The 21,272-nt window shown below is 42.0% G+C and overlaps 1 protein-coding gene across 1 annotated transcript in view; it reads right to left on the bottom strand.

Annotated features, from left to right (window-relative positions):
• Positions 1-21,272, bottom strand: part of vps13d (vacuolar protein sorting 13 homolog D) — a 90,505-nt gene that overhangs the window by 48,561 nt on the left and 20,672 nt on the right. The window contains exons 14-29 of the mRNA XM_022741902.1: positions 16,068-16,198; positions 15,888-15,942; positions 14,671-14,850; positions 14,370-14,500; positions 14,154-14,286; positions 11,759-14,032; positions 11,468-11,622; positions 9,380-10,426; positions 8,404-8,494; positions 8,143-8,269; positions 7,859-8,039; positions 7,348-7,572; positions 4,456-4,603; positions 3,792-4,008; positions 2,785-2,956; positions 62-177 (exon numbers count right to left, since the gene is read on the bottom strand). Coding sequence (XP_022597623.1) covers positions 62-177; positions 2,785-2,956; positions 3,792-4,008; positions 4,456-4,603; positions 7,348-7,572; positions 7,859-8,039; positions 8,143-8,269; positions 8,404-8,494; positions 9,380-10,426; positions 11,468-11,622; positions 11,759-14,032; positions 14,154-14,286; positions 14,370-14,500; positions 14,671-14,850; positions 15,888-15,942; positions 16,068-16,198 — 5,383 coding nt within the window. The remainder of the gene's footprint in view (positions 1-61; positions 178-2,784; positions 2,957-3,791; positions 4,009-4,455; positions 4,604-7,347; positions 7,573-7,858; positions 8,040-8,142; positions 8,270-8,403; positions 8,495-9,379; positions 10,427-11,467; positions 11,623-11,758; positions 14,033-14,153; positions 14,287-14,369; positions 14,501-14,670; positions 14,851-15,887; positions 15,943-16,067; positions 16,199-21,272) is intronic.

Here is a 21,272-nt window from a genome sequence, read left to right as displayed (position 1 = left end):
ATGCTAATCTAAATGGTTTTTAGTTTTTTTTTTTTAATATTTAAAGATGGGAGAAGCTCACCTTGCTAATGAATGTTTGTGGTCAGTGGGGTTGGGGCTGTCCAAGAGCTCCAGACTGACATTCATCATGTCCACCAGGAATGACAAGTTCGTGTAGACATCTCCACTTAACACCGTCTGAAGAGAGATACAACATCAGTATCAAAAACTACAAGTTTTATTTCATTCTTCCTGACCACCAGAGATGGTATGTAATATCAGGATATGCATTGTGTTGCATGTGCAGGAGGTCGAGACATAATACCAACAGTCATGTGTGACCTGGGTGACACAAGAAACCTGATAAAGGGGCCAGTCACCGAGCAGTCATCTCCTGTTCATCTTCTTGCCTATACACGCAGGTTGTGTATGCTCTTAGCATTACCTAGTATCGGTGCTTACCACGTATGCTAGTAGCCTTGTAACCTATCAATTGAAGCTATGTTTTATTGTCCCCCAGAGGCTACATAGCCAGTGCTCATTACCGCTGTGTGTTTTGTCTGTACTAAGACCCTAAAGCGTTGGACTTTTCCAGGAAAGTAGCCATCTTCATGTGGTGACACTAACACAATTGGATTTGGAGCTGAGTGTTTTCTCACTATATTGCTACATTGCTGGCCTCACAGAGCTACAGGTGCTCTGTAAGCCTCAGAGTTAACCCAAATTAAAGCCCTTCTTAATTTACAGCCTGGCAGCCCCCCCACTGCTGCTGCCACTGCAGCTTCAGAGCCACAGCTCCAGACCTACAATGAGAGGGATAGCCTAGCTATTTTACCCTCTGTTTCTGACCGACATGAAGAGGACGAATCTCTTCTCTGATAAGGAAGAAGGAGAGCAGGAGGAACCAGAAAGGGAGTCCCCCCCTGCCCTTGGTGACAGGTTCTTACGGGTCATGAGCAGATTCCCTGAAGGATGTTGAGACTGACCTTTCCACAGTTAAGCAAGCCATTCAGATGGCCATATCTGGACAGTGGTCTCTTCACAACCATCTGCCTTCAGAATTCCAACATCTGTGCCGTACACTGCCAAACCTCCCAAACAGAGGTACACCAAATGCCTTCAATCAATGCTTCTATTGCTTCTCTGATAGTATCTCCAGATCAAGCCCTTAGACCAGATGCCTGTTGCTCTCACCCGCAGTGTAGGATCACTGATGACCTCTTACCAAGAGCTATGATATAGCAGCTTGGACGGGACATATCGGAAATTCTCTCTCCCCCATGTCCTACAAGGTGGAGTTGATGCTTCAATGCAGAGTTGAGTGATGCTTTGCTCAAGGTATTTGCCTTCAGGACCACAGAACTTGGAAGACTGAGGTCCACTTTGACCTTGGCTTGGCAACACGTATGGCTTGCCCAGTCCCCCTTATTAGAGGAGTGTACGAAGACATGTCACATGATGCTGTCATTACAAGCCAGATGTTTGGGCCTGCAGCCCAATAGGCCTTGGGTGCATAGTGTATAGGTAAACAAATTCAGGTAACAGTTTGCTGACCTACGCTGGACACCTTAGTCTACATGTGGACACACCAGCACACCTCCCCCTACAGCAGGCAATTGTAATCCCTTGAGAGTCTGATACTCTTCTTTACAACAGAGGCACCCCTAGTGGGCCCCATCCACAGCCTGCTTTTCAGACACCAAGGGATAGGGCACCCAAACACAGGAGTCCCACCAACCAACCTCCCGGGCCACCCAAAGGTCATGGGGGTCAGGCCTGACTTCCAAAGTCCGGACACCAGCCATTTCAAACATCTCAGACACTGGGTGGCCTTGATTTCAGACCCTTGGATGTTGTCAACCTTGTCCAATGTTGTTTCTGAGGAAAAGCACCACAGAATATACACAAAGTAAGTTGAGTAGAAAATTCTGTTCAATTGAGGGGCAATTGAACTGAGCTTACTTTCTTGTTCCAAAGAGGGATGGCAGCTTTCACCTGATTGTAGATGTCAGACAACTGAACCAGTTCGCAAATGTTTTTCATTTTCACATGCTTCACATAATGGATGTTCTCCAGGCTGTGTCATAGAGACTGGTTTACAAGCATTGCTGTGAAGGACGCATACTAGCATGTGCCAGTGGCACCCCACCACAGGCAGTTTCTTCATTTTGCCTTTGAGGGACAAGCATGTGAGTTTCAGGTTCTCCCATCTCTTGCACACGTCTTGGATCTTCACCAGATGCATTGCAGCAGTGCTTTCTCTGCTGCAGGTGAGGGGCATGCAGGAAATCTACTCCTGGGTCAGCCACTGGAACAGGCTGATCTCAGATGGCTGTCCGGTAAGACTGCCTTTCTCCTCGCTGTTGCATCTGCAAAGCATTGTGGTGAGTTTCATGCCCTCTTCGCTGCCATAGACTTTTTACACTGAAACTCAGATGAGTTTGGAGTTACCATTTGACCTGACATGGTCTATATGGGGCCCCTTTTTGCAGCTTAATTTTAACAAAACTTTAAAAATCGCTGATGTTGCTGTATGATATCACAATGTTGGCAAAAAACAATTGAGAACATTTTGATTCCCATGCAAATAAGTTTCAATCTATCTATATTCTATCTAAATTTGACAGAAAACAATCAATCAACAATCAAACCTAAGCAATATATATAGGATATCATACTGAGCAGGCCAAAAAGGGCAGGTCAAGTGGATTTCATGACAGAAATAGAATTTGCTACAAAAATGTTGGCTGCAATAATCTGTTAAACTGGTTGGTTGAGTGTATGTGTAGTTGCATGCTTTCTAACATAGGTGCTGGGGTCCTGCAGGTTGTAGGGTCGCAGAAATTCTTCAACAGGCTCTCCCAGGTTGTTCTCCAGTAGCCCTCTGATCAACTGGTAGTGGTCCAGATCCAGACAGCAGTGGACTGACGACAGGTTGCCATGGATGGACATGTCAGGTACTGCATGGCTCAGCTCCCTAATAAAAATAAATGAACATAAACATGAGTCTGAATCGTGAGTATGGTCTTATACCAACACTGGGCAAATTCATACCTACTGCATTTTTTAGAGAAAATACTCTGCTAAGTAGTGTGATGCTGAAGTCAATGGTGGTAAAAATGAAAAGTAGCCAAAAAGCTATATAATGTCAATAAACACTCCACATGTGGTATGAAAGTGGGCTCCAGTGGTATGTCTGTGTTATTAGGCTATCTGACCTGCAGTACTTGCTTGTTTAATCTTTGTTTCTATTTCTTTTCTTCTTATGTTTATTGTTATGCTCCAAAACACCAAAGCAAATTCCTTAAAAACCTTTTTACATCATTCAAAACAGTGTTGATGCTCTTTTTCCCCTATACATTTCCTCCTGCACCCTCTCACAGAAATTAGCATTGGTTCAGAAGCGCCAAACCCCCCTTGACTGGACTCATTGGACAAAGCAAATGTCTGTCTTCAAGCTAGAATGATGTTTTTCACTCACACTTTTACAGAGGCTCTTTCATACTCATTTGACAATTTAGCCACACATGATAAAAAGTGGGCTGCTTCATGGTTGGGTGAAAGAACTGTTGCTGTTTGAGGGCTAGCTATGGTCCACGGGCCACTATTTGCTAACTGTTATACAATATAAAGTGAATATATACATTGTTACATGTTTCTAACGTGTATTTTCTTTAGACACAGAGATACCACTAGGATAACAATAAAAAAAAGATCAACAAGAGAAGCCTGAGCCATGGTCATCAATGTGATTTAATTGTAAAATGATCATAACTTTTGCCATCAATAAAATAATAAAAAGCAGGGCATACTTGTCCAGGTTGCGTTCCACCTTAAGCTTGAGGCGGCAGCAGTCTTTTAACAGGTTGTCTCCAGTGCGACGGACAGAGTACGAAGGAAAGATGAGGTCGGACGTTTCGGAAGGTTTACCACCACTTTCCCAGGGCTGACAAGGCAGACGCTCTGCAGCAAAGATATCCATTTCTTGTAGATCCAGTGCAATGCAATCCAACAGGCACACATGGTCCTCTAATGGGGAAAAAACACACCAAGTGGCTTTTAAAGATAACTTTTTCTATGAAGTTTACAGTGGAGAGAAATAAGAGTACAAAAGAGTACAAGTGATAGGTGGACAACAGTCCACAAGAAATGTTTGGCTTTTTCTGGAACTTAGAAGAATATCAGTTGAAAGCCCATTTGGTCTTGGGCTTTATTTTGTTAAGTGAATTGTTCATGGTGATCCTAGGGGGTCAATGCTAAAACAAATAAAATCTTTTAACTGCAACATAGTAAGTTCAAAGTAAACTTCAAAGCCTTTTATCATTACTGAGGTCCATCTTTTCAGGTGCCTCAGCTCTACCTCTTATATACAGTACTTCCAGTACTTCCAGTACTGTATGTACATACAGTTCTTCCAGTTCTGTATGTGGAAGATACAGTGTATAGCTTTCTTTCAAACTTTGCATCGATACTAACCTAAGCTGTCAGGGCCATCTTCTTCTCTTCCTGTGTCTGGGGCTTGGGGCCTACCAAGGGTGAAACCTGTGGAGGAGGAGGAGCTGGACGGGGGGGTTCTAGGCTTCTCCTGCTCACTATGGCTTCCTGCAGCACCCTGGACACGCTCCTTTGTTAAGAAAAAGAAAGAAGAGACATACAGTTACATATCAAGTCCACTTAGCAATATGATCAATACATACATACAAAAACAGACAATTTCTTTTTAAAGAGGACAAAGCACAACATTATTTACCAAGGGGTTTGATGTAGTTTTGATAAATACTAATGATTCTGTTTTAATGATTTGCTTTACTGTTGGAAAGAAGTTACCAATCCATCTTGATTGAAAAGCCTTTTCAACTTCTTAACAGTGGATAACAATGCTCAAACTCATGTGAATGACATGTGAGGGCTGGGCCATGTGGTTGTGACAGTGATGGGTAGAAAATGGATATTTATGTTCTTACTATTTGATAAAAGTTTGATAAAGGCTCACTGCATCTCCATCTAAAAATAATAACTGATATTGTGCCATCATCTTCTGAGCCAGAAAAACCACACAGCAGTGACCTAGTCTAAAGGAAATACTTGAACTATTGTTATTTGTTGCATTTTTGAAAATTCTGATCGAATGGGTCAAACACCAAGAAACACAGATATTCTCAATGACAGCAACGTAAAATTTCAAAACACTTACATTTCAATATCAAAGCAGATCAAAACAATACACCAACTTTTGCCATTAAGCTCTCTGATCAGTGTATACAGTACATGACTTAAGGTAGGGAAACATATTGAGATCTTTGAGTAAATTATAATTCTAATTTGGGTGTCATGACTGAGTCAACCAAGATGCAAGGAGCATAGAAAGTATGAGCTGCTTTACCTGGTTTGGTTTTAAATCTGGGAACACTGAGTAAACTTGTCCCAGATGACCTGAGGGGTCTGGATGCTTAATGATGTACAATCAAATCAGAGATGCAGTTACGCTCGAAATTTAATGCTTTATTGACAAGCCATTTTAAAAACTATCCTTTGACATACAAGAAGCTGGTCCAATGATTTAAGGACCAGCGTGATGTGCTCCACTTTCTTGGTGTTAGTGAGCACTCTGGCAGCTCCTGGATGAGCAGCAGCTGTCTTTTACTAAGACCTGCGAAGACACCATTACAATAGTCCAGCCTCTTGAAAATTAACAAATGAAAAAGTATTTCTGCATCTTGTTTAGACAGAAAATCCAAAATCCAAATCCATGTTTTAAGGTATTAGTAGGCTGATGTCCAAGTCCATAAATACACCAAGATTTCTGGCTTTTGTAGATTTGTAGATTTGAGTCTCATGAATTCAAGTTGAACACTGACTTTTAATCTTTCTTCTTTGGGGCCAAAAACAATGATATAGGTACCTCAATATCCTGCTCTTCCCCCTTTTATCAGGGGAATGAGGCAGGGCCCTTTATCTCCCATATTTGTCATCACTACTGAATTGCTGGCTACTTTAACAGAACTGGAACAACTAAGCAACTTTCATTATACACAAATGATTACCTTCTATATATTTCAAACCTAATTTTGAAATTGCAAGCATTTTCAATATAACTTGGTCAATATTCAGGAAACAAGTTAAACTTGAATAAGAATAAACTCATCCCCATTAACTCCATAGCAACACTTTTATCACGCTTTTTCACCTCTGAAGTCCTTATGATGGAAGTATCTGGAGATCTCAATTACAAACTAATTTAAAGACACTCAAAATGAGATTCTCTCCTTTTCCAAAATGTGTCTTTTCAAAAGCAATGCCATCTGAAACATCACATTTATTGGTACACAGAAGGGCCGTTCTATTGATATAATACAAACACAATCAAGGAGCTTGCAAAGTTGGTGTATTCCTTTAAACAATACATGCAATATTTGTTTTAGCAGAAAGCTCAGTTCATCACATAACCAACTGCAAACAGATAAACTGCAAACCAGGGGCTGCTTCATCAGAGTTTCTGAAACACAGGATCATTATGAATCTGAAACTGCATTGAAGTGCAGTTAACAGTGACACATGATGTCAAAGAAATCTTTAACATGTACTGGCAGCTGTCTATGGTGTGTTCATGGGACAGTTTCTGCTTCTTTAAAACTTGGTGTAGGATGAAAATTGAAAGGTAAAACACATCAAAGCAAAACCATTACATGTACCTTGTAATGGGATGGATCCTCGTATGAATTTGCATGTAGTATAAAATTCTTCATAAAAAACACAAGATGCATATGAAAGTCCAATAAGCTTGTGTTCTCCTGCCAAAACACACTGACCTTTCATCATTTGTCATTTTAACAAAAAAATGTGTAAAAAATAGAATCAGCTAAATTCAAAACATCTAAATCAGAATAATAACTTATTGGTAAATTATTCAAGTAAGATTGATTGCAAAAGCTTAATATTCTTTGAGAGATTTTGTCAGGTTTCATCTGATGGCAACAAGCTCAATACCCAAAACGTTTGACTTCTTTCCTTAATAACATTATATTTACACAATTGAATGGCTACACCACGCCAAAGACATGTAAAGATGTTGACAAGGTTTAGTTCTGGAACCATGCTTTACAATCTTTAGTAAACTATCTGCAATGGTGTATTAGTTGAGCATTCCACACCAGATTTAGACATGAAGCTACTAAAACTACTTTTTTTCAGGGGACCAAACTGGCATGTTAGTAGTAAATATACCAAGGAGCATAAGGTTATTATGAATTTTTAAAACTTGGGTAATAAATTTAATAAATGAATACAGTGTAATTAGTCAAAAGAAGAGGAAGAGAAAGGACAGTCAGTGAGCAATGTATGGATGGATGAACGGGCAGCGTGACTCACCAGAGAAGGGAAAAAGGCATGTGCCATGGTGAGTTTCTCTACCTTGTCTCTGAGTGAAAAGGTTCCATGAGCCCCAGCAGGTAGGAAGCAGTTCTGCACCCTCAACTGGCCGAGGTTGGCCACAATGACCCTTGGTGACCGTGAGCTCTCTGGTATGAGAATAACTGGGGCCCCAGCCTCAATATCCAGCAAAACCCTGGATGCCCGCTGAGGATGATACCTCACCTGCACAGAGAGACAGAAGGTTAGATAAAGAAAGTGAAATTGATAGACAGAGTAGAGGAAAGAGTAGGAGAAAACTTAACTTAGACAATAAATTGAGTAGGCATCAGCTGAGAATTTTTTTTACATCAAAAATATAACTGTGTAATACATGTAAGACCTGTCTGCATTTTAGTTGAATCTAGCACTGTCATTTTCAGTTCTACTGAAATTATCCAGGGGCAAACTGGAGTGAGGTTATCTTGCTTATGTGCCTATCATGATAAAGACCCCCAGCACCGGTACTCACAGCTTGGCCCTCCATTGCAGCTCTCTGCCTGCCCAGGACATCCTGTAGCTGGGTGAAATGTTGGATGAAAGCCACCACCTCCGCCTGGAAGCGCTGGGTGTGAACATACTGCACTGACGCCATTTGCAGAAACACCTTGATATCACATTCCCGCTCCAGGTAGGGATCAGGCTGGCCGTACCTGAACAGACCACAACACAAAGGTAACTAAAAAAAGACCAATTCTTCCAAGTTCTTTAGTATGGTGCAGAGTAATTGTCTGTTGAATCTTCTGTGATATATACTTATGGATGTTGAAAATAAGGGCCTCTCCTCCTCGTGTGGTGAAACGCTCACGGTAGAGATCACCATGTGGCGTCAAGTCACTCAGGGACAAACTTCCTAAACTACCTTGTAACTCCAGGTTTCCTTCTGAAATATTAGGCATAAAGTTTTATGTGAACATAAAATATCAGATTATCTTCAAGAACCTAAAAGAAAATTATGTTGTGTGGAGGGTTTGTTTTATCTAAGCAAGGTGAATTTATGAAGTTTTTCATACACACCTAACATTTCAAGATGAGCAGATAATTTGGACACACTAGCTCTGGCAAGCTCATTGAGTTTCTTGTTCAGTACAAGAGACAAAGAATGAACCTAAAAATGAAAACACAGACAAGTTTAGTCATGAAGCATTCACTTCAGAACTGACTCTTAAAGTTTCACTTAGACTGACAGAGAGAGAAAAATTAGAACATTTTCAGAGATACAATTTATACCATGGTGTCCCTGTTAAAGTGCAGGATAGCACATCATTCCATCTCAAGAGTGGGCTGAAATCCAAATCCAAACAATCTTTTTAAAACGGTGTGGTATACAAATTATTTTCCAATAACACAAAGCTACTGTTTCATTTCATTTCAATTATAAAGTTACAGTCATATAATGGGAACTATGTTCACTATTTATTATTAGGGGCAGCACGGTGGACAGTGGTTAGGGCTGTTGCCTCACTTTGAGAAGGTGCCTGGGTTCTCTCCGGGTACTCCAGCTTCCTCCCACAGTCCAATAGGTTGAATGGCACCTCTAAAAGTGCCCATAGGTGTGAATGTACTGTAAGTGTGAGACTGGTTGTATGTCTCTATATGAATAACTGTTGTATTGAGATATTTCACTCAAAAACCAAACTGTCAACCTTCTGTTGTGCTGGAGGAAAAGTCTGAGCATCACTAAACTCAGTAGCATTCATCCTCTGGGGACCATAAATGTCTCAAAAAAATTGAATCCATTTGATAACAGATACAGTTATGTAATGGATGGACAGACCCCACAGACTGACACTGCCATACCTGCAAGGCAATGCAGCTAGTGTAGCTAACAAATATAAAGAACACATAGCATATCATTTTTCATACAGTATATACATACTGCGTATATGTAATCTACATGAACATTACATTACACATACATGAACTACAGCCTACCAACTAGACTTATTTGGAAAGCCCAGCCTAACTAGATGCACCAGGTCCATTGACCTACCTTTAAGTCCACTTTGGTGTTGACGGCCTCTGTTGTCTCCTCCTCATTGACATCTGGCTCATGCAAAGGGTGTCCTGATTGCAGTGATGAAGGGACCTTCACAGCATGATTATTGGCTGTGGAGCCAATACCAAAGAAGTCTAGGATGACCACCCACGTCTGCAGTGTAATCAAAACGTCCAGGCAGTTGAAGTCAATATCCACACTTCGTCCCACACTTCCATAGCGTGTTTTGAACTCTGGGTGGTTCTGGTCCACCAGCTGCACATTAATATGAACTAATGAATCATCAAAGTTTGGAGGTGGCTGAGGGGAGGGTGTATGGTGGGTAGGAGAGGGGGGTGGAGTGCTGGGACAGTCCGGGTCCCTCTTGGATTTGCGACTGCTAGCTGAAGGAGTGCTGGGATGCCTCTGGTAGAGCTTGAAGACGTTCTGGGCCTCTTCCATGTGAGCAGGCAGTGAGCGAGGCATATCTGGGTACAGGGCATTGGATGCTGATGGACAGCTTTGAGAAAGGTATTCCTTTGGACTAAAGGTGGAGGGCTTGGGAGCTCCACGAGACACCATCAAATGTTTGTACTTAGACTTAGGGTTCTGTTCCAGGAGGTCTTCCATTAGCAGCGAGCGCAGTGCCAGTTGGACTGCCAGTAAGTGAGGGTGGTCTCTGGTAAAGTCCCCCTCAAGATCTTGGAAGCGCAGACTGACTAAGCCCTGGGAGCCCTGGGTCAGGTCAGCACTTAGCTGGACCTGCAATTCTGCCACATGTAAGGTCATTTTCAGCTGAGTGAATGTGGGAGACTGAAGAGCAGGTTTGTGAGACTGGAGAGGCATAGGAGAGGAAAACGATGAGTGGGAGAAGCTAATATAGGGAGGGTCCCTTGCAAATAGCCCTCCCTGGGGATCAGGAAAGCGATGAGGTCTTGTGGAGGAAGGAGTTGGTGGTGGGGGTGTGGGCGGTTGGCTGGGTGTGACACGTTGCTCCTCAATGAGGGACAAATTGTCCAGTGTCTGCAGGACTTGCTCATATACAGACTTGCACAGGAATACCTATCACCAGAGAATCACATATTGAAACCATTAATAAACACTTAGTAACATTGTAAAATTGTTATGTAACGGCTCTGCACACCCACACAGATGTTTTCATTTATTCTAGCTGATTAGACTTCTGCTCATATCGACTGTGGGTGGAGATATGCTGCATTATTAGATTACCAAACTCCATTCTCTAATAAGAATGATAAAGTTATAATTTGTCCTACCCTAACACTTGTAACAAAGTACAGCAAAATAAGGGCGCTGTCAGTCAAAGTCAAAGGCAACTACTGTACATCTAAATCTCATTTGACTTGCATTGTAATCAACTGTACATACTTTTAATTCTCAGCCTCTGAGGTCTTTATTTTAACTACAGTGAGAACCAGATTTATATTACAGACAGGTCTTTACTCCTAACTTTACCCAGTATATTGTAGGAGGAAGCCCCGTTTTGCTGTTGATGTAAACTCAACACTTCCTCCATGTTTACACATTGTCTTGATTAATTCCTGTCATGGCATTATTGCATCATACTCAATGTGTAGCTCTGCATATTTCCTTTCAACAGAGATATTGTTTTCACTCACTAAATAATTGCAGTTAATGTAAATGAAACGCAACAGTTTCTGCATAGATCATATTAAAAACCTTCCAGTAGCTCAGGGGAAATAATCTCTTTCTTGGCAGAATGTGTAAAACATTTGCAACAAGTGTTGACCTTCATTGACAATAGCTTAACTGTGATGGAAAGAACTGAGTGAGAAATGAGTGAATGAGGACAGTATTTCCATTAAAAAGAATAACTGAGAGCAACAGAGTATGAGATTACTGTTGTGGTGATGGAATTAGCGCTGCAGTTTACTGAATTGACTTTGTGAGGTATTACAGTAAAGCTAACGACCTCTCTCTATTTGTTACAAGGCCTTTATTGGGGAGTCATCTCTCTCTCAAGTTGGCATTGTGTTTGAGACACAATCATCATCTAAACTTATATATATATATAGACTATGTATATACTTAGATATTTAGTCTTGTATACTTGAACAGTACCTGAACTGGGGTGACGAATTTGCCCTCAATTTTTAGCAACCCTGTGCTCCTGCAGGGCTCCTCTGTGGTAAGGAAGGTAAACTGAGAGGTGTCTTCGTCAACGGGAATTTTCTCCAGGGTGAACTTTATAGTGGTGTCTTTCAATATATGGAAGGCTGATAAAGAAATTGTAACATTGTATTACAAGCTGCATATAAATTGCATGTTTGAATTATTTTCATTACTACACACTATGTACCATTCAGAATACAACTATTCTTAACATTTGTAACATTTGAAACTAATTCTCACCTGTTCCCCGGCTGAGGGATTCAAAAAAGTCATGACGTGTGAACTGTGGTTCATCACGACTGATGCTCCCATTGTGAGATGGTGACATGGTACCAGCACTATCCCGTCTGGCTGGCCTCTTCAAAACCAGATGACTCATATTGAGTGAATACAGCCGAATATCCTTGACAAACACCTGCAACCTCTCTCCATCTGAGTCTTGCCCAGTCACAAAATTCTGGATTGTTATACTTCCCAGATGACCAACCAACAGCTCAGGGTGTCCAGGCTTACGGGGAATGGACACAACTGGTGATTCAACGCTGATATTAAGGGTGAGCTTCACCAAGAATGTGTCCAAGGTGGATTCAGGTTCCTCCATGGGAACATCCTCCTCATCTTCAAATGGATAAGCCCAGCTCTGACTCTGAGTTCGAGTTCTCCGTGAGGGAGTCTCGAACAGTGACACCATACCACTGTACTCTGCTGTCTTGGTGGCTAGAACTGTTGACACTTTGGTTGCAGCAGTTTTCAACATGGAGCGGAAATTGTCTTCTACCTCATTAGCAGACAGACTCAGCTCCTTCAAGAACTTAGCTGAGTGATTATAGTGCAAGGATGCCATTTGAAGCTGCAAGGAACAGTCTCCTTGTGTTTTTTCCATAAGGTGAAAATTTAAAGCTTCTGAGGGAGAATCTCCTGTGTCAGCAAGGAATGTTAGTCCGCCAAGGGTTGAGGAGTTGTCCTCAACACTGCCAATGCTGACCACAAACTGGCTTCGGCCTCCTTCCTGGGTCAGGTCCACCAACTGCATGGACCCAAGTGAACCACTGATGTCCAAACGACTGCCCATAGACACATTTACCTTGGTGCCAGTGATGCTTGCAGTGGCAATCTTCAGCCCTTTCTTCTCAGCAGCCAGGACAGTGCCAGTGGACACAGTCCGAAGAAGAAGCAGGTTAAGGCGGTGGATCTCTACAGTCAGCTCTTTGTTCTGGTCATAAGTGGCTTGATACGTTCCCTCCTCTAGCTCACAGTAAGGTTGTGCATTATTTTGTTGCGCTGATGATGTCCACGTGCTTTCTTCTTTGGGGAAAGACTTCTGGAGGAATTTGAGTAGCTCCACCATGGTCTCAGGGTTGAGAATGATGTCCAGATTGTTGACTTGCATGCTTGTCACCTGGAGAGAGCTGTCAAGGTTCATGGAAGGGCAGTCTGAGCTCACAAACTGGTACTCAAGCTTAATTAGGGCCTCCTGGTCTTTGAAAAGGGAACTGAAGGGGGAGACTCTATCCACAGGCATACCAGAGGTTGACTCACTATGGTGGCCCTGATGTTCAGGAGATCTGCCATCAGGGGATGATACAGGGGACGAAGGCTGGCTCTCTCGGAGGCTGCCCGTGGGTATGTCAAAACTGAGATGCTTATGAGAAGCCACAAGAAGGTCGAAGTCTGAGCCATAAGTCTGTAATGTGTCCACCAGCAGAAGACCATGGACAGTCAGAGATACTTCAGCATCATAAGGCCGCTTGACAAAATGAGCATTGGTGCCAAATACCTTGAGAACAGATATGTAGCGGCCATCACTCTCTACACCAAGCTGCATGTAATTAATGTTGAACTCAGCTAATAGTAGACGGGATTCTACCAAGACTTCTCGTGTGTGCTGTTCTAAAGTCATCACACTCTGTGTCAGGTTCTTGGCTGAACCTTGCAGCTTCCAGGAGCTGTCCTCCCTCTGAAATATCTTGTCATGGCGAAGGGTAAGAGGGTCAGGAGACCTTATATTGGGGCCTCTCTCTTGACTTTTGTCTCCTTCACTCACAGCTGGGCTGGTTAGCCTAGCCAGGCAACTCCTAAGGGCAGTCATCTTCTCAAGGTTGATATGGACTTTGAGGTCTGGTAGAGCTCCTGACAGCACGGCCCCAGGGAGCTGGGGGTCTGATGTATAACGCAGTCTCTGCTCAAGCTGCAACAGCACATTAAACTTCTCCACCACATGAGTGGGGCCTACCTCACTCTCTTGAAGATGTTTCCAGTTGTCCTTATAGCGACCAACCATTATCTGCAGGTCCTTAAAGGACAAAGAGTATTTTTCGTAAAGCTTTCTGCTGTAGGCCTGTGTAATTTCGGGAGATATGAGGCTGGGAAGTTCAGGGCTTTTATGTTGTGCTTTCAAAGGCACGTGCATTTCAGGTGGTGGAGACTCTGGCGGGGTGGCAAGGGGTGTTTGGTACTCATCGTCACTCATGTCATCCTTTTCAGGCTGCATTGAAGGGCTGGCCTTGTTGTCATCTTCAAAGAAAATGAATACTGATGAGCTGACTTAGAAACCACATTAAATAATAATATTATTATAATATAATAATAATATTTGGGTATGTCCTTTTATTTCAAAAATGGCTGATTGTTTTACCTTGGGAGTTTGTAAGGAGAATCCTGCCTAGATCAACAACAACTAGCATCGGGTCCCCTGACTGGAAGTCATCTGGAAAAATCACCTGGGGTGCACAGATGTCCAGTTTCATGGTCCAACGCTTACTGTTTTCCTATAAAGCAAACACATCAGCTGTATTTAGAAATGATCAAACAAACAATTATTACAAGTCACCATCCAGGGAATCTCTCTTACAATAAACTCTCCCACGAGTAGCTGATCAATGGTTTGTCGAATCTCTGCCTTAGTCTGCATCTTCAGCTTGTTGTACTGCCTCCTGGCAGCCTCTGCCACTCTCAGCTCCAGCTCTGACTGATAGCCAAAACCTGCAGATCAAAGACATTTTTTAAATACAATAATCTAAGTTAGAGGACTATCATTGTGTCTGCAGTGTTGTTCACTGATTCCTTTTGTTAATTGTTTGAATTGATTTTTTAACTCGTATATAATAACATGTATGTACACTTACAGCATAAAAGCAAGTTTCAGTACTTGCCTGAGGTGTGAACTCTTCCTTTATAGAAGAATTCAGCAACTTTTTTGATCGCTTGTGGGTTGTAGACAATGTTCAGTGGACTCGTGCTCACTTCCAGTCTTCTCTCAAACTTACACCTTGCAGGGTTGCGCTCATAAATCATCTCAAACACTGGTGATGATGAGCACTCTGCACTGCATCCTGACAAAACAAAAACAAACAAAAAATGTATCTATTACGAGACTAACTTTTTGGTCAATGATGGTGGGAGTATGGTGCCCTGCTATTCATACTGCCACCACAATCTGATTCTTGTTACATCTTTACTCTACAGAGATATTGAACTGGCATTTTGTAAAGAGGAATATGAGCAAAAAGCCCTATTAGTGACCCCAGAGGCAGGTATTGTCATTACACCATACAATATGAAAATGTTAATGATTAGGACTGCTCCCTACATGATGATGATTTGAATCACCAGTCCACAATTAAATCCTCATTTTAGTCAAATCATCAGCCTTTTTGCTGTGTCATTACACACAGAGCAATACAGGAGCATAGCAAGCTCAAAACCTTTAGAAACATTGGAACATTTTCTTGTCTTAAAATTACTTCAAACTGAATCAATCACAGTGGAAAGAGATAAGGGTGATGGGAAAGGAGGGCAGAGCAGTACAATTCCCCTTTTGTTTTTTCACCATGGTTTCTGCTTGCTGTTCCAGTTCTCTCAGCTCTGATGCTGAATGTACTGAAGTTGACTACACTACTCATGAACCACAAATATTAAAACCTGAGCAGGTAAAACCTGAGGCTGATATACGTTAAGTGTGGAGTGTCTGCTCTGCAGGGGTTCTGGACTGTACTTAAACAGGGCAGAGGCCAAGTTACACTACAGTAAGGTTTAAGTAGTGATGAAAAAGAGTCAAAAATAATCCTGAGTATTTTTAAAAATATCTATAGACAAGAAAAGTCAGAAACCACACACACATAAATGAAGAAACAGTTTCATGTTGAGTGAACTTGCTGACATTGTTAGAAATGCCATTTGGCAGTCCAGAAATATTGATAAACTTGAAAGTTTATTTATACACAATTATATAAAGACATATAGAAAATAATATTAGTACTGACAAAAAGTAGTCATGAGGTTACAAGATCATTCAAAGTGTTATTTAATTTTGTTAAACTGAGAAAATACTCTTAAATCAATTCTTAAAAGCAAAAAACATAAGTCTTACCAAAAGTACTGCTGGGATGGCCAGATGGCTGATTAGTGGTAACAACAACTTTGTCCTACAAGAGATTAAAATTATTACGTGCTACAGCACACATTAGAAAATAAGGAGGATCTCCAATTCACTTTCTCAAACTTTTGTTCACATAATGAACCTGCTGCCCACCTCTGTTCACTACCTTACCATTTTGGGAGACACCAGGACAGGGAAGATGGTGCCCTGAGTGGTCAAGTCTCTCAGGACCAAACAACCCAGTTTAACAGACAGCAGGGAGGACTCTGAGCGAGGGAGAGACTCCACAATCACCTTTACACCTGCGGAGACATGGACACAGTAAATTAAACCACAAACCAAAAAATTGTGGTGGATGGTAGAAATTAAGCTGTATGGACTGGCAAGAAGAATATGAAGAGAATCGTGGAGTGCACACACATTTCTGGAAAGGAGAATGTTTTTAAAGCCATATATGGAGAATTGAAAGCTCAGTTGCCCAAGTTGATAAATGTGAAGCTTTGGCAACTAACTAAATGGTTTAACATTTGGAGAGCACTGAACTGTCACACTGCTGGATCAACCACTGCTGAGATGGGTAGCTGCATAAGAGTTAGTTGGCTATTCCTCTAAACAACATCCTCTCTGTTGTCCATGATACTGAAGACATTGCACAGGAAGAAAGAGACATTAGAAAGAAGTTCTTCTATGACTCCAGGATTGTTGCTATTGTAACTATAGAAAAAAGATACGTAGATCGGTTAATTCCACATGAGGATAACATTTAAGGACAGGTACCCAAAGTGTTGAAGATAGACAACTTTGACCTGGCCTTGTTTAAGAGAGAAATGGGAGGGCCAGAGTGGGTCTCGGAGTGAGTTGGGGTGGCCAGAGCACTGCAAGACTGTGTGACTAAAATGACTGAAAAGAAAACACCATTGCAAAAGATGCAGGAGAGGGGATGCCTCCCTCCTTGCAAATATCATTAAAAAATGGCAAGACAGAATTGTGGGTGTGTCTCGCTAGGCCAAAAGGACAGAGACTAGACAGCCACTAGTAAACTTGGAGGGGGAATTGCCTGAACCCCATAGCCCTCCCTCCTGCTCAGTCGCCAAACCATCATGTCCAAGAGTTACCTCTAGAGCTGATGCTCTCATGCCTCTGCATCTCCAAGAGTACCCCCTACCAGTGAAAAGCATGAACCCATGGAGGCATGCCAGGCCAAACCAGATGAATTACAGAGAGTGGAGCAACAATACCAGAGTCACAAAGTCATGGGACAAATATCAACCTACTCAAAGACTGTTTCGCATGATAGTTAAGACCACTGCCAGTACAGAAGTCGTCAGAATTAGTTGCAGGGTTGAATGCTCCCTCATGTCCTATGTATCAAGAACATGTGATACATCATGTGGAACAGCATAGGGGGAAGGAAGCTGAGGCTAAGAACAACTCTAAAGCCATTCAGCTACAGCTCTATAAGATGTAGCTGGGTGAATATTTACAAAGACAAGAAAGATGCAAGCTGTAGTAATCCCACCAGGGCACCACTGGCTCAAAATCCATTACACAAGCAGTGGGTTCCCAAATGGGTGTTCAGGGGACGGTAGCTCCACAAGCTCCGCCCATACTTACCAAGGAACCAACCAGGCCTGCCTTATTCCTAGAAGATTTCAAGGCCCTCCTCGCCCTGGGCCCCGAGAGCTGCCACCTCGGGGAAATCTCCAGCCAAGACCTTCGATGGCGTCCTCCACAACCGAGGCAACGCATTTAGCAGCCAGAACTGATCCTTACAACAACTTCAATTTAGGAAGCACAGGTGATTGTGAACCAATTTCACCTGCTTTGGTGCAAATGAAAGTGACAGGTGCAATGGAGAGGCAAAAGCAAGACAACCCCCAAAATGGGAATTTTGCATGTGGTGGCCACAGACAATTGGTCTCTCCTTCCTGACTGATTCTACTCTAGTTTTGTGTTTTGCTAGTGTCCTTGTCACTACTGGTAGCATGAGGTGGTACCTGCAGCCCAATCAGGTTCCACCAAGTGGCAAACTACCTTTGAAGCCTTGAGTTTACCTTAATCAAAGATCCTCTATACAGAGATACCGCATTATAGGCGGCGCCAATGGTATGAAATGGGACACAGTTCCAGTCTCCTAAGTGGGCGCTGTCCCCCAACCCCTCCATCAAGCAAAGGCAACTGGCATGAAATGTGACAGTAGCTAATATTAAAATCTATCCCTGTCTAGACTTACTTCTCTGCATCCTTTGGGAAAGAAAAGACAGATCCGTTTTTCTTGTTATTACAGCCTGTTGCTGCACAAAGCTCAGGCATTTTTAACACTAATTTATGGACTAATTGTTCCTGTCAAAAGAATACAACAATACATGATACAACACGGATACAGTACAAATTTGTGCCTTTTTTGCCGCTGTTTTTATCTACTAACTACCTCTGATCAGCCCAGTAAAAAGTCATGTCAGTTTCATAGGCTAATAATCTATTTTAGCAACTGTTAAGCAATGAAACAAGTTTTATTTAAGTTTTAAAGTTTAATCCATGGTTTCACGTAAGTCAATCCAAAAATAACTCTGGTCCATCTAAACTGGTTATCGGTTGGCAAATGATGTCGGCAGTTGACAGATTTCGCGAGAGTATGGCACTGAGACAGAGGCAGGTCTCGAATAAAGTAAATTTTCTCCTGATCTGTTCATCTGAAAAAAGTCATTCTGATGTCAGAATGTTCTGAAGACGTGTGGCTTGTGGAAAATGGGTCCAATATTTATTTCGGTAACTATGGAGCGAAATAATCTGTCACAATCTGTGATCGCGTTCACTTCGCCCATTGGAATTAATACAATCCTAAAGGGGCGGGGAGGTGGAGAAACCCATGTGACACAGATACAGGGAATAATCGGAAATGAAGTGTCTCCATTTCTCTACTGTCTCTGGCTTAATGGACGTCACCATCTTGTTTTTTTGGAGCCAGAAGAAACCATATTTGGATGAGAGGGTGGAGCTGGGGAGGAGTGAGGGGTGAATCTGACCTGTGTCCTCGAGGACACTAAGTACACGCACCTGCATTGGCAACCTGCAATATGCTCCTGGCTGAGCCGTGCAAAGATGCTGCTTACACGGGTTAGCTTTCACAATTCAAGGTAAACTTTATAACCAACTGTTAAATTAGTCTTAGAAGCTAACTGCATACATCCACATTTGGCAAATGTCATGTATGTGAGTAACTAGTAATGTTATTGTAGTTGAAGTTAGCATGTTTGCTAACGTAAAACTGTAAAACCACAGTGTAAAACGTATACTAACCTTGTGTTTTAATTTGGTTCTGCAGAACATGAACAGACTTCAGAACAGCCTCTCCCTAAAACTGTGAGTCTGCAACATGTAAACTGTGTTACACACGAAGACTGATGATGAATAACGGCTCCTAGACTTTTTGCACCTTATCTCCATCACTTACAGTCAACCTGTGTTATGCAAACTTGTCTTGTGACAGTGAAGTTAACCTGTACCTTCATCCATAACTGTATTTTATTTTTGTCAGTTACAATTGCTTGTAAATTGCACACATTACTTAATTCATCCATTTATTACATATTGTTAATTCAGGTTATACACATTGCAGTTTGATATTTTTTGTTCAAAACTGTTGCACTAATAGAGATAACCACAGTCACTTTAGTTTGTATTTTTGCGTTTCAATAAGCTATTTAGTGTTTTGATAAATAAATCCTGTTTAAATGACTGTCAGTAATGTCTTTGATTGATATTTTACAACCCCAACCAAGAAAATGCTGGGATGATGTGAAAAATGTGAATAAAAGGCACACACAGTAATTTATAAATTTCCCTTAACTTTTATTTCATGGCAGGGAGTATGAACACAAGATAAGTAATGTTTTTTTTTTTTGTCAACATCATTTGATTTGTAAATAAACATCCATTTTTGCCATTCAGGCTTGCAACACGTTTAAAAAAATACTGGGACGGGGGCAGTTTATGGGTAGTAATGATGTATTCTTACTAAATAATGATGTGATTTGAAACAGGTGATGTCAACAGGTGATTGCAATCATGATTTGGTACAAAAGCAGCTTCGAGGAAAGGCCTGGTCCTTTTGGAGCAAAGATGGCAAGAGGATCGCCAGTTTCCCAAAAAGTGAGGGCAAAAATCGTTGAACTGCTTAAGAAAAACGTTCCTCAAAGAAAGATAGGAAGAGATTTGGGTATTTCTTCCTCTACCATACATAACATAGTCAAAAGATTCAGGGAGTCCAGAGGAATTACCGTGCGCAAAGGCCGAGGACGCAAGCCTAAACTGAATGGCCGTGATATCCGAGCCCTCAGATGGCACTGCATTAAAAACCGTCATTCGTCAATAAGTGACATAACTGTATGGGCTCAGGACTACTTCAGGAAATCACTCTCAAGCACCACAGTACGTAGTTACATCAGGAAATGCCAGCTAAACCTGTACTATGCGAAAAGGAAACCCTACATAAATAGTGTTCAGAAGCGCCGTCGAGTTCTCTGGGCTCGGAGACATCAGGGATGGTCCATCGCACAGTGGAAACGCGTACTGTGGTCAGACGAATCGGTTTTTCACGTCTTTTTTGGAAAAAATGGACGGCGTGTGCTGCGGACCAAAGAAGAAAAGGACCATCCGGACTGTTACCAGCTACAAGTCCAAAAGCCCGGGTCTGTCATGGTATGGGGTTGTATCAGTGCGTTCGGCAAGGGTAACTTGCACTTCTGCGATGGCACCATCGATGCTGAGAAGTACATCGAGATTTTGGAGAGGCAAATGCTGCCTTCAAGGCGAAACCTCTTCCAGGGACGCACATGTATTTTTCAGCAAGACAATGCCAAACCGCATACTGCAGCCATAACAAAGGCATGGCTGCGTAAGAAAAGGGTGCGGGTGCTTGACTGGCCTGCCTGCAGCCCTGATTTGTCTCCTATAGAGAATGTTTGGCGCATTTTGAAATGCCAAATGCGTCAACGAAGACCCCGAACTGTTGCGCACCTAAAACATTGTTTGCAGGAAGAATGGGACAAACTAACGCCTGAAACACTTAGTAAATTGATTACTTCAGTCCCTAAATGTGTTTTGAGTGTTGTTAAAAGACGTGGGAACAGTACAAAGTGGTAAATGCTGTACTGTCCCAGTATTTTTTGAAACGTGTTGCAAGCCTGAATGGCAAAAATGGATGTTTATCTACAAATCAAATGATGTTGACAAAAAAAAACCATTACTTATCTTGTGTTCATACTCCCTGCCATGAAATAAAAGTTAAGGGAAATTTATAAATTACTGTGTGTGCCTTTTATTCACATTTTTCACATTGTCCCAGCATTTTCTTGGTTGGGGTTGTACTTTCTG

This window comes from Seriola dumerili, unplaced genomic scaffold, assembly GCF_002260705.1.
Source record: "Seriola dumerili isolate Sdu_G_001 unplaced genomic scaffold, Sdu_1.0 BDQW01000056.1, whole genome shotgun sequence".
NCBI classification, from domain to species: Eukaryota; Metazoa; Chordata; class Actinopteri; order Carangiformes; family Carangidae; genus Seriola; species Seriola dumerili.
The sequence above is the reverse complement of the archived record's forward strand: the minus strand, read 5'-3'. Positions and strand labels throughout refer to the sequence as shown.